At 35.8% G+C, this 13,726-nt stretch overlaps 1 protein-coding gene across 1 annotated transcript; it reads right to left on the bottom strand.

Moving 5' to 3' along the window:
• Positions 1 to 1,789: 1,789 nt before the first annotated feature.
• On the bottom strand, positions 1,790 to 11,205 carry LOC125817637 (mitogen-activated protein kinase kinase kinase 1-like). Its single transcript, XM_049497198.1, has 9 exons — positions 10,105 to 11,205; positions 8,493 to 8,577; positions 8,112 to 8,174; positions 7,527 to 7,684; positions 6,742 to 6,814; positions 6,542 to 6,601; positions 5,111 to 5,221; positions 3,936 to 4,160; positions 1,790 to 2,150 (listed from the first exon to the last, which is right to left on the bottom strand). Exons 1-8 carry the CDS (start codon positions 11,142 to 11,144, stop codon positions 3,945 to 3,947), a joined length of 1,806 nt encoding a protein of 601 aa, XP_049353155.1. The 5' UTR covers positions 11,145 to 11,205; the 3' UTR covers positions 1,790 to 2,150; positions 3,936 to 3,944.
• Between the last annotated feature and the right edge of the window lie 2,521 nt (positions 11,206 to 13,726).

Genomic DNA, 13,726 nt, shown 5'->3' with positions numbered 1-13,726 from the left:
AAAAGTCCACCTGAAATACTAAGATAGTTCTATTATATTCTAAAATATACAATCATAAAAAAAATTATACTACACACTAATATAAGATTAAAAGTTAAAAAACCATACCAGACTTTAGAAATAAAACAAAAATAGTAACTATAAGAATTATACCTACAAGGCTCCAAACGTGAGACTCACCTAATTTTCTTTTTCTTCAAATCTAAGTATTTAACCCATGGGATTCGGTAAATATTGATAGAGATTAAAAATATTAACTTTTGATAAATTTAACTTGAAGGATCAAATTAGTTGGTGCATATTCGAAAAACTATTTTAAATCTGTCATTAAATGTAAAGAATTATTTTTGTTATTTCCTCTATTTAGGGATTTTCTTGGATGTAAATGCAACATCAACATGGTGGAGTCATATTGTGACGCCATTATTTCATCCTGGTGACTTTTTCACCTAGAAATGTATACCTCTATTATATTAATCAATAATTTGGAAATTATAGTAATTTAATCAAAGTATATTTACTAAAAGATGATTTTATATTATTGTCAGTTTCATATTGTTAAAATTTCACATTTTGACCTGATAGCACTTACCATTCAAACCCAATATCACTATTAACTAGTTCAAATTTTAGTAGTTTATAATGCTTCAATAGTAATATTATTTTTTAAATAGTGTATACTTGATAAACCTAAAATAATAATGAATCATTTCCATTCTATCTAAATAACAATAGTAGAACTAAAATTATTGTTTTTTTTTTAAAAAGAAGTTACAATCTTTCAAAAAGCAACGCATCTTAAATCTGTTTGGACAATGAACTCTATATTCTTGAGCGCATTTCCCAAATTATTAGATCTTCAACATGTTTATACCCTTCGTTTGTAGGAAAATTGACACATTAGTTTGTCTCTCTCCAGATATGATTGATAAAGAAGCAAGTATAGTATACCAATACAATTCTCTTTCAAATTTTCAAAGCTCGCGTATTATCTAATAAACTTACTTTTGTAAGTCCATTATCCCAGAAAAACGAACAAATTCTCCTAAAAGCTTATAGGCATTTGATGCTTCTTTACCTGTAATACTTTTGGACGTCTTTCTTTTAACTGGTAAAGTGATTCAGAACTAATTCATTTCTTAAAACCTGTTATATTCTTTCTCCAAACATCTATACAACATACCCATACTAGTTGAAGAAATCTGTTATTTGTCATACAAATTGGAGCCTTTTTTAAAATTGTTGCAACTTTGGAGTGAAAACAATTTTTTGATGTTTATAAAAAAACCTGAAAAATCCAAAATTCTGAATTTTCAAAAATTTTATAGTCAAACGTGTTTTTCAGAGTTAAACGCCCCCTGATCTTGTTCACATGGTATCATGACCAGACTCTTCTCCATTCTTGGTTTATTCTCCATATTATTGTTCATGCTCCTTCATAAATCTTATTCATATCAAAACCAAGCGTAACCTCACATCTAACTTGCCAAATCTTGGTCCCCCGTGTTTTATGGTCACGCTCTAGATATCCAACTCTAGACATGCAAGATTGTTGTTGTTCCACAATAGTTATGTGTTCACTTCTATCAACTAGCTTTTGAGATTGAGTTAGACAAAGTACGCACTTCCCTCACAGATTCGTACCATCTTCCACATAATTATAAGACACTAGCAGCTTCTTTTACTGCTAGCCCACAGCTTGTTCCGAGAAAATTGAAATGCAGTACACATTAGATTTTACAACACAAAGGACCAAATAAGTAAAAAAGAAAATAAACAAGAGGGGTAGGAAGCAACAAATGGGCCTCTTCTAGTGATATATACATTTCAAATGGGTTCTCTATCTTTACATCCCATACCGGCTCAAGCACTCAACTATGAATTAAACTACATATACAACACAATACCCCGACCTCTTCTTTCCTTCCATGGTGGAGTGGGAGAGAGGCGTCGGGAAGAGGAAAGAACCGAGGGGGTTGGGGGCTCAAAATTACACTGCAGCAAAGGCATTGACCACGATTGCGAACAGCTCTCTATGTGGTTTCAAAAACATCAAATGTCTGAACTCAGTGTTCGAATACAGATTCTAGGACACGCATCCATTTAAACCCCCCTTCAAAATTTTGAGGATCCAATAAGGAAGAACAGAGCTGCAGGAAAAATTACATAAATATATCTTAGATTAACTAATAAAGTCTAGTGAGACCAGTAGATTGTAATAAAACATCAAAGTCCATCCAAAGGCACATAGTAGAAAGAGAACGGTGATAAATGACTACGACAAGATCGTGGCCCTGGTAAGCAAGAGGGAAAGGAGTCCTATATACTTTCAGAACAGAGCATTGTTATCATGTTCGTCAGTTTTTCTTTTTCATTTTTTTTTAATATTGGTCTTGCTCGGGCCAGCTTACATGTCCCTCCAGTATTCCACTAAATACATGATACATTGTGCCAGGTAATTCAGCCCCACCAAGACTCGGGACACTTGGAGAGAAACTACTAAGTCACTTTTGTTGGAGTTAGACCCTGGTTTCCAAAGTTTGCACCCTACACAAGACCATACCGTTGGACTATTATCATGTTTGTCGGTGGAAGTGCCCTTTCAAGTGAGTCAACGTACTTGAGAAAGCAACAAGCTAAACCACAAAACGTCTTTGCAGAATGGGCTAGGAAAGGCATGTACTCAGAATGAAGGAGGGGCGCAATGAAAGACTAAATATCAAAGGTCTTTCCAATAAAGGGACTAAAATTTCAAAGAGGACTGAAAAACCTGATTGACACATTACCCTCCTCCCTGAAGTCCAGGAAACCGGTCCCCTATTGCACACAGGTCACATGGCCCAACTCAATGCTTGCACAGGGAGAACCAGAATCTACCAAGCAAAGCCCTACCATCTGGATTCGCCCAATGGTCTATCAATTAATGCACCCACCAGGATCAGGCCCTCATAACAAGGGGTGCTAAATCACCGGGGATTCTGATAATATCAATAATTTTAGACTTTTCTTTTCTTCATCAAAGCAGCATATTCATTAATGATGTACCTTTTATTACAAGTAAATGTATTATTAATGAGGTACCTTTTAGCTTCTCCCAAAAAATTGTAAAGTTTTTGCCCAGTTTTTGGCATTTGAAATTAGCCCCTGCGGGCAGTAAATCCCACCTCATCAATCTTTAGCTGATGAGTTTTCTTATGTGAATACAAAATTACTTCTATAAAAAATAAAAAATAAAAAAACCTTCTCCCTAAAAAGTCAAATGTTTCAACCTTATATAGAGTATACTGTGATTCTCTCAAACAAATTTAAGCATTTAAATAGCCACTTTGAATTAGTAGTTCAGTTTTGCTTGAATACTTCTCAATTCTATAGGTTCTAATAATATCTAAAATCTGAAGACTAGTTGATTTTATCCTTGCAAACAACGAAGAAACTACATATTCGGACACAGATGGATATTAATGGAACATTTTGCTTCTTTTACATTGCCATTCACTTTTTGATACACTAATGATTCAAGTGACCAACACATCTTCATTGGGAGAGAAATAAATGGTCATGTGGGTAAAAATAGTGATGGTTTTAACCAATAGAACAAGGGGGATATGTTTATGGCACTAGGAGTGATGAAGGAAAGGCTATCCTAAAGATAGTGACAGATTTGACCAAGATCCCAACTTATTTGGGATTGAGGCATAGTTGTTGTTGTAATTGTTCAAGTGACACAAAACATAAGTAAATTCTCTTTAAATGATTGTGTGAATTTATAACTAAAACAGATATCAATAATTAGATGGCAGAATTTTTTGATAACTCAACTGAAACAATGGCAGGAATCAAGGTGCACATGGTAGCATTTTGAAATTCTAACACTACAGTTGATCAAGTGACTATCACAAGTAAAAATAGATGACAAAGTAACCATTGGAACTTACAACAAGATTTCAAAGCCTCCTGCCTAGATTGAGAGGTGAAGCTGAGCCCGAGGAAAAGGGAAGTGTTTGTTTCACAAACGGATGCTCCAAGAGCTGAGTAGCAGTTGGACGGGCACTTGGATCCACTTGCAGACAGTGATTAATGAAATTGCATGCATCTTCCGAAAGGGTATTAGGCACAGCTGGAGGTTCCCCCTTCCCAATCTGAAACAGTACCTGCATTGGCTGTTCTACAAAATATACATGGTCACTCTTCAAAAAATAGTGAATTTGCACACATCAGAATCTCCACAAAGAAGGTGAATCAAAGAAATCTTATCCCCCCACCCAACTTCCTCTTTTTTCATTTTTATATAAACAAGTTAAAGACAGTTGCACAAGAATAACATTTTCTAAGTTGACCATAATAAGAAATATAACGAAAGGAAACCTCATAAACTAATATAGCATTTGACAGGAGAACAGTTATTGCTCTTGTATTATGAGGTAACTTCCAACTTACAGACTCTTATTCCTCGTCCGAAAATCCACACACACCTTAAACAGTGGTCTTCCATTAATCAAATATAACTAGCTAAAGATCACTTAACATAGCACAGTAACATAAACAAACACATTTCATGTGTGAATATAGATCCCAAACATCTACAGCTAATGGTGCACACCTCCAAAAAATTATCCTCCTTACAATAACTGGAAAAAGAGAAGACCAAAGTAAATAATAGGTCAAAGGCATGGATAATTCCACAATTCAATAGCCATTTCATTTAGGTACAAATACAATTTGGTTTAGACAGCTTAATTAAGTATTGAATTATACTCTATATGTTTCAACAACAGAGCATTCCAATCATCGTTTCTGGAATAGGCCTTGTGCACATCGTCCAATCAAAGTGAATAACCAGGTATCAAATTTCAAAAATAATAAGCAATTAGTAATATTTAGCATGAATTAGCTCACCAGATTAAGGGATAGTGTATTAGACCCTCAGCCTCATGTGGCAAAATGAATACCATTTCAGCAATAACAGTTGTCTAGATTTTACCAATAACAAGTACCACAATAAGCTATTTCAGGAGGATTAGGAGGTTATGAGTTCAAAGCCATTGATGAGCATGTCTGACCAATCAATATTCAAGGAAGGAAAAAGAATATGAAGTTTGTGGTAACGTACATTATCTAAGTGGGAGTAAGGAAACTGGCGAGTAAGCATCTCTAGGACAGTGCAGCCAAGGCTCCATATATCAGCTGCAAGTCCATAACCTGGGTTCTTCCTGTTCACAACCTACATAGAAGATGGGATTCAAATTTAAAAAATGAAATAAATATGTGGATGTGTTAACAACCCACAATAAAACTACATGGTAAACAAAATTTTGCAGTGGTTCACTCATACAAACTTGCAAAACTATCTATAGATATTAAATTTTCTACCATAGGTATTACTAATTAGTGATATAAGTGCATTGCTTCGTCTAGAAATACTCCTATGACTTCCTATTTGGATACACATGAACCCAAAAAGAACACTGAAGAATTCATTCTGCAACCTCAAACTCAGAATAAATAGACAAGTTATTTAGATTTGCTTGTAGAAGTTGTAAAGAATAGAGAACTCGAGCTACTACAAAACTATTTGGGTTTAAATTTTGGGATTCAGGAGGAGAAGACCAATGAAATGTCACATCTAATATTTAGATATAGGCCAATACATTGATAAGAAGGTAAAATAAGCAAGCTGACAGAAAATTAACAGTCATGCAAACCTAAGATCTACATATGCAATGTGAACCACCTCTATCACACATCCACACACCACTAAAAATCTGCATCACCTATTTTCAGATTGAGCTTGACATATAGGCTCAATCTTTAACAAAGGAGGAGACAATTTTCCTCACACTAGATATGAAATCATAAGTGTGGCCCATCACCCATGAGGCATACGCTAGAAGCTGCTATCAATAACTTGGTTTTGAGCATTTGAAACTGCAAGAAACAAACCAAACAAGTTTCTCTGGCTAGCAGCTTGACACACAAATCATTACACATTGGGTGACTGAGAAACCCTGTCGAGTAGCTATTTTCAATATCTGCCTACAAGCACTAGTTCACTCAAAAGGATAATTATAACTAGAGTAACAACTCATTCATATTTAAACAGTTCACCATGTGAAAATATTAACACTATAAGCTAAGACCACAAGACTCTTAGTGTGCGTGCCAAATGCGGGTTCTTTCAAAGATTACTAAATCCTGTTTCTAAAAGCTGAATGGTAATTGCTAAGAAGCAAGCATGAGAACACGAGACTCCTGTTGCGTGCGGCAAGTACATGTTCTCCCAAAAGAGTATTATATCCATTTCTTGATGCTAATTGATGATTGCTAAGAAACAGGAATGAAAGAACCCCAAACTCATTAATGCACTCGGAAGCTAAATTTAACACACTTAAAATTTGATTTCTGTTATATTACGTTGCAAAATGCACCAACACTGATGTTCTTTATCACACCAAAGCAGGCCCCTATAAAGATTTGCAATATTACATATATATTTAGATTTGCCGATTTCCTTTTAATCATCAAAAGACAAATCAAAGCTTACCTCAGGAGCCATCCAGAGTGCAGTACCCTTGAAAGACTTGACATCATTCAACTTAGTAGCCTGCATGCATGTCGAATGAATCCGCTTATCAGAAATTGTGACATACAAAAAAGATTAAAACTCCTGGAAGTTTGGAAGACAATAAAAGCATCGAAATGAGAAAGAAAAAATAAAGGACAAGAGTGCAATGAAATGACAACCTTTGCAAGGCCAAAATCAGCAAGCTTGACTGATCCATTAGCATGCACCAATATATTAGCGCATTTAATATCTCTACAAGAAAATAAAATAAAGAATATCAATATCCTATGTTATTCTGCAGGCATTTTCAAAGATTTGGGACCCACCACTTTCAACTGCAAACAAGATACAAAAAAACATAAAAACTAAAGGAAAACAATTTTCAAGTAAATCCTTCTATTAATAAATAATTTTTCATATAGATAATTGACTGGTAAAAATTATTTAAAGGGCCACCTTCTCAACAATCCTTCACAAATCACAATTCAGGAGCCTTTTCTTTACAAGTACAAATTAATCACATGCTAGCATGAGTATGCTCAAGTTTCTAGATCATTTAACCTTACAATTTCTCATCTTCCTAAACTTTGACAACAAACCAGATGAGAAAACAGTTCATAAAGATATACAGTACCACAATTAAAAAAAAACAGTTCATAAAGATATTCTAGAGTCTTTGAAAGCAGATGAGAAAAGTGATCGACCACGGTCAATTAAATAAATAGGCATACTGAATTCAAAAGATTCACTTAAATGTCATTAACTTGCAACCATCCGCAAACAACTTATACCCTTCTTCAAAAGAGACAGTAGGCTTAACTCCTAAGTTCGTTCAGTATCCAGTGTATCACAATAATAGACATAAGACATTGGAAAAAATAATTAAAATTGGTAAAAGAGATCTAATACAGATAAAAAGAAGGGGCAGTATAGAGAGCAAACATTTGTTGCTCTGATTTGTCACCTGTGAACCACATTTCGGTCATGCAAATACTTCAAACCATGTAAAATCTGTCTTGTGTAGGCAGATACTTGCGAATCTCGAAGGTGATATTTCTGGTAAAGTTTCAACAGAGATCCTTGTGTAACCAGCTCAAGAAAGATGTACAATTTCGAATCATTCTGCAAAAAATTTAACCAGGAGTGAAGAAAAAGATCAACTAAAGAGAGAAGATTGCTAGACAATGCAAAGGAGATCGAAGTGTTAAGACAGCTTATCCAATTTAGTCATGGTACTGAAAAACGTGACAACCGAAGTGAATTTTGAAAGGAAAGACGCAAGACAGAAAATAAACAACAAACTGAAACCTAAGACAGTATTTCACATTTAAACTGCCAAAAGTGGAGGATGAGACATACAGATCAAAGAAATTTAGCAAGGTAAGCATTTCTGCATATAGGATCAACATGTACCGATAAAATGTGCACTCTTCAGACTAAAGGCTTTTATATAAAAAAGTAATCATTCACAGGGAAATAATTAGAACAGTTCTTCAGAGGGGAGCCATTTAAGGAAGCATGCAGAAGCACAAAATTGAGAAGGCATTACCTTGTCAGTTCCATAATATTGGACTATGTTCTCGTGTTCGAACTGTCTTAGAAGTTCAATCTCCTAAAAGGCCAAATTAAAAAGAAACAAACGCAAATCAGTGAATATGCCACTAAGGTAGAACATAGGCCACCAAGAAGCACAAAGGAGAAAGCATGAGAATCTAGAAATATAATGACAATTTCATATGCTCATAATAGTAGCTTCCTTCATCATTCAAACTTATTTCATAGATCTTATAAAAGGATGGTCCATTTCTAGTCCAAATACCTCTTCTTTGTTCCACTTCTATTAACTTTTTACTGGAGGTGTGTCTCCAAATTCCAGCAAAAATAAGTAGTTTTGGATAAACTCCAGCACCATCAAAAATATTGTACAAACCTGCTCAAGTTGGTATAGACTCTGTCTTCCCCCATCACCTTGATCAAGTAATGACACTTCCTTCACGGCAAAAAAGAAACCATCACTGCAGCAATGTGAACACAGAAGGTTACTTCCCAATAGAAACTGTGAAAGCAGGAAACGTTAAACAAGCCATAAAATTCTAAAATATATACACATTAGAAAGACCTTTAAATTGGTGGAAATAAGAGAGAAGGTTCAAACTGAGTATGCCAGAAAACTATAATTTTTATTAAAAAAATTGATAATTGTGGTGTCCGGGCCAGCTTACGTGCACCTTGACTAGTTCCACCGGATACATGTCACCTTCCACCGGCAAGGGGTACCAGGTAATACCTTTGTCCACTGGGACAGACGGGAAGAAACCACCTAGTGTTTTTGTCTTTGCTGAGATTTAAGCCAGAAAAACTATAATTTTATGAAGTACATATCAATCTTTTGTTTCCTTTGTGTTCTAGGCGATCAAACCAATATCCTCTTCACTCAGCCTGACTTTTGTAAATGATGTAAACATTATCATTCAGACAAGCTCAGTGCTTTGCACAATCTGTAATGCTTCTGTAGCACTTTGGTAGGGCTACCTTCCCATCAATAAAAGCTTACACTAATCTATCAAGAAAATCCAACAGGTTGGACTCATCAATAAATCATTATTGTAGAAGAGAAAAAGACAATTTTTCCTATTAACCATTAAGTTCTCTGCTATGGTCAGATTAACCAAATTATTATGTCTCTTGAATCTCATCAAGATAGTAAAAATTCACAAATATACTTCCCTTTATCTAACAGTGTGCTCTCCTAACTGTAGCCAATCTTCTTCTTCTTTTTTTTATGACAAGGGAAACCCGCAGCCGCTACCCTTTGGGTGATCATAGGGTAAAACTCCCGCTCCTATGCAATAGCTCGCAAACCACATAGGAGAGGTAACCCACACTAGGCAAGCCCGGTGCGACTAGCTAGACCCAGAAGGCAAACCCCTTGCTTTCGCTGGCAAGGGGTTTCGAACTTGAGACCTCCAACAAGGAAGCCCCAAGCCTAAACCACTGGGCCACCCCGAAGGGTAACTGTAGCCAACCTTAAATTACACTGTATATTCATACAATACATATTCAGCACTGAATGTCAAGTAGCTATTTTCTTAACAATGGAATATCTTTTTGAAATATAAAGTTTCTTATACCTTAAATTGATTAATGATAATTAGATAACAGCTTCCATTACCAAATCCTCAGAAATATATTACTTCCTTAAGATTAAGAATCACAAATAACATCTTGTATTATCTTGATACATCAAATACTTCATAAGCCTTCATTCCTTGAAGCTCTATTTAGTAGTTCCACTTTCGAACAGACAGATGTGCTTGCCTTCAATATAAACCGAGGCAATGAGAAATCTGTTTCCTGGTCTATTAATTTCGAGGTAATGAGATTTTGCATCAAAAGCACAACCAAGAAAAGTAGCTGTAAACGAAGAATTTGATCCACTATATAAAGAACCCCATAATGAAGGGGTGTTTGTTTCTAGAAAATCATGCTAAAAATTGGAAAGCAAAAAAAAAAATGAAGATGAGTCATAGCATTGGGCTTACTGTGAAATTCCTTCATAGACGGATCCAAATGATCCACGTCCTAGGAGTTCTCCCTTGTCCCATCCTGTAATGAAGCGTGTGAATCTCCCATTCGGTGAGATGATTGACATACGCTCTGTCGTGCAGCTGGAAGAATCGTCATCATTTGAAGTATTGGTGAAAGAACTGGACTGAGATAGTAAGCTACTCCCTCCTAATATCCTCCTATTACTGTTCTCCTCATCCTCCTCATCCTTCATATATTCTTCATCTCCATTGACAACCTCAGATCTACAAATCCCATGACCCGCGATTCCTGATTCCCTATGATCTTCAGGGCCAAAGGCCCTAAAAATATCCCAAGTAGAGCATGCATCATCAACAATTGGCAGTGACATGACCGGTGGAGGAGAGAGAAGAGGTGGCCTTAAACCCCTAATCCCTCCTCCACCACCACCTCCAAGTAAACTTACAGGTTCATTTCCATTCGAAACAACTCCGTTCACTGTAACACCATCATCTAATCTAGTATCCGCTCTAGACACATCACTAATCACTCTAGCAGCACAAACAACTCCACCTCTGTCATAATTTAACTCGACTGACTGAACTTGCTGCTGAATTACATGACTAGCTTTAGAACTATCCGAATATCGACAAATATCCTCCTTAATTAACTTACTACCTACATCAATCACCCTTCCAGAACCCGAACACTGACTACCTCCCCCTCCACAACAACTGCCGTTACTATTAACATCAATCACATGATTATCCAAAGAGGAGCGCACAATCATAGCATCCCATTCATCCGTAGGGATAGCGAAATCATCAGGACCAGAAAATCCCAACTTTTCAAAAAATTCAATAAACTCACCATTTTTTCCTTCGATTCGAAAGCTCTTCTCCCCGCTGAACTCAAGCATAGAAGGTTCGTAGTCGATATTCTTCCTAGCGTTCAGCCGCTGTAGCTTCGGCTGCGGCTTGACAGAGGATTCGGCGCGTTTATGCTTAGAATCGACGCGCTTCTTGTGAGCAAAGAATCCTGGCAATCGATGCATTGCCGGATTCAGCTCGATCCATGTATTAGTATTATAGCAGCGGCGGAAATCGGAGAAAATTGCAGAAATTGGGTATTATAGGGTTTTTGCCGGGAAGATTGGATAGAGGAAAAAGGGAAAGGGGAAGGAAAAAAGAGAGAAATGAGTGGTAAACGCCGTCCGTCAAATGTAGGACCGAAGGAGACACGAAACGCGGTGCTTATGGTGGAGTGCGGAGTGATTGAGCTTACACTTTTTTATACTAATTTAATTTTTTTAAAATTTGAGACACTGGATTTCATAAATTTCACGTGTCATGATTGGGTAATGTGAATTAACTATTCCCATTAATTGGTTTGGTACAATGAACTAATCCGATTAGCACTCCTAATTTGTTTATTTTTTTAATTAAACTGAAATAATCTCAATCATCCCGCTACAACTCATGTAGCTTTCTTTAATTTTATTAAATGATGAAATGTCATGTCTTTTCTTTTGTCGTGGGGAAGGGAAGATGGAAATTGAAAAATCAAACAAACAAAATTTAATTTGATTTAGTAGTATTTAACTAAAATAAGGTCAAATGTAAAATTGAAAAATATTTTACAAAAGAAAAAAGAAAGGGAGAACAAAACGAAGTGTTCATTGAATTTATAGTAAGGTCAAAATGATCATCCTGGCCTGACCGCCTCTGGCTGATGAAATGCCACAACAGCAGATAGGTAAGTGGTGACAATTTTTTTTTTAATAAATAAAAATATCGTAATGCAATTGAAATATCATCGTGAAGGAAAAGTATAGGGATGGTCGATGGAGCGGTTTGTTAGTACTTAATATCATAAATTATAATTATTATATAAGCAGTCAGAATATGCTACTGTATGTAAGATATTTTAATATTATAATATTAAAATAAATATCTTTATTTTGTATTGTATGATTGAATTTCAAATGCTAGCGGACTTGTATGACCCGCAGCCTATGCCAGGTTTGCGAGAAATATGGAGCTTTTTATTTTGATTTTCTATCTCCCAAAGGCTTCAATTATCACACAAGAATTTTCAAGGAAAGAAAATATATCTTCTCTCCCACCCCCAAAAATTAAAAAAAAATACACCCTCCTGCTTTTCATGTTACATGTTAAAAATATTTAATTAAAGAGACAATTTATAAATAATATATGCAGAGATTATAAAAAATACATGCAAGTATAATATAATTATCACGACCCAAATTATCGTGATTGGCACCCACACAAATCCTCCGGTGGGAGAACCATTACTACAACCCAAACAAACAAATTTTATGAAAATTAAGGCATTTAAAAATACGAAAGCATGTTAAATGACAATAAAAATGGAGTTCTCATAAACTCCAAAGGTTTAAACAATTAACTAACCAAACTAATGCGGAAATTCAACCCCTAGAACCTGAAAGTCATTGTACCAAAACTCTACTAACGACAAGTCTAAGAACAAGGGGTACAACCTCGAAACTAAACAACACCTTAAATAAATAGTTTGAGTCCGAAAAGAGTGGACTTAAACAAGAAAGATCCATAGCAGCCTGAAAGAACTGGGTCACCCTTGAATTTGGGCACGCTCAATAGTCACCTAGCTGAGGCTATTAATAGCCGTCTGAAGATGCCCTATACACAACAAAGAACAAGCAAGTGCAATATTAGTACACAACTACAGTGTACTGGTAGGATCACATTGTTATCCCAATAAGTGAAACGCATGCAAGTAACAACAACATTATAAACAGGCATATACTGAACATATACAATATTAGTCATCTTTTCAAGATCAATGTAGCATTCCACGTTCTCAATAATACACATTGGTTATCATTTTAGAGCAACAACAATCTTTCAACCTCAATCACCTAGATATGAACATAATCAACACAAGTAGATACACAACACAATACAATGGTCCTCTCACGGAACCCAATTCAATGGTCCTCTCATGGAATCCAAACTCAAACTGTTAGTGTACCAGTTTGTTGTACCCGATCCAATATTTATACCGAAACGTGGCAATCGATCCCATATTTATGCCGAAACGTGGCAATCGATCCCATGTTTATGTCGGAACGTGGCAACCGATCCAAGTTAGTGTGTCGGAACGCAACACCCGATCCATTCAACAAACCACAATCACAATCACAATATATATTCTCACAATCATACAACAAGAGGTGATTCATGGCATACAATTATTCAATTATTCTCATTCACGATTAGGGTGATCAATAATGCATCAATCACATATGCATTATAATGAGCAATTACAAACATATATCACACCAGCATGAAATCACAACCATCACCTACCTCGAATTCAAACTTGAATCCCCTAAGGCACTTGAATCTTCCCTTTTCTAATTATTCTCACTTGTTCGTGGTCTAAAAACATACAATTTACGCAATGATCAATAAACGAGGCCTAATTACCCAAATCATAATCAATAGTATCAACCCTAGGTCAAACCTTGATCCCCAGACCCAGATTAGGGCTTTTTCCACCATTAACTTCAAATCAAAACCTTCCCCCAATGATAATTACCCAAGAAACTACGTTCTACAGATCAAAAAATGG

The sequence above is a fragment of the Solanum verrucosum genome, unplaced genomic scaffold (assembly GCF_900185275.1).
Source record: "Solanum verrucosum unplaced genomic scaffold, falcon-dt-bn FXZP01000280.1, whole genome shotgun sequence".
In the NCBI taxonomy this organism is placed as follows: Eukaryota; Viridiplantae; Streptophyta; class Magnoliopsida; order Solanales; family Solanaceae; genus Solanum; species Solanum verrucosum.
The sequence above is the reverse complement of the archived record's forward strand: the minus strand, read 5'-3'. Positions and strand labels throughout refer to the sequence as shown.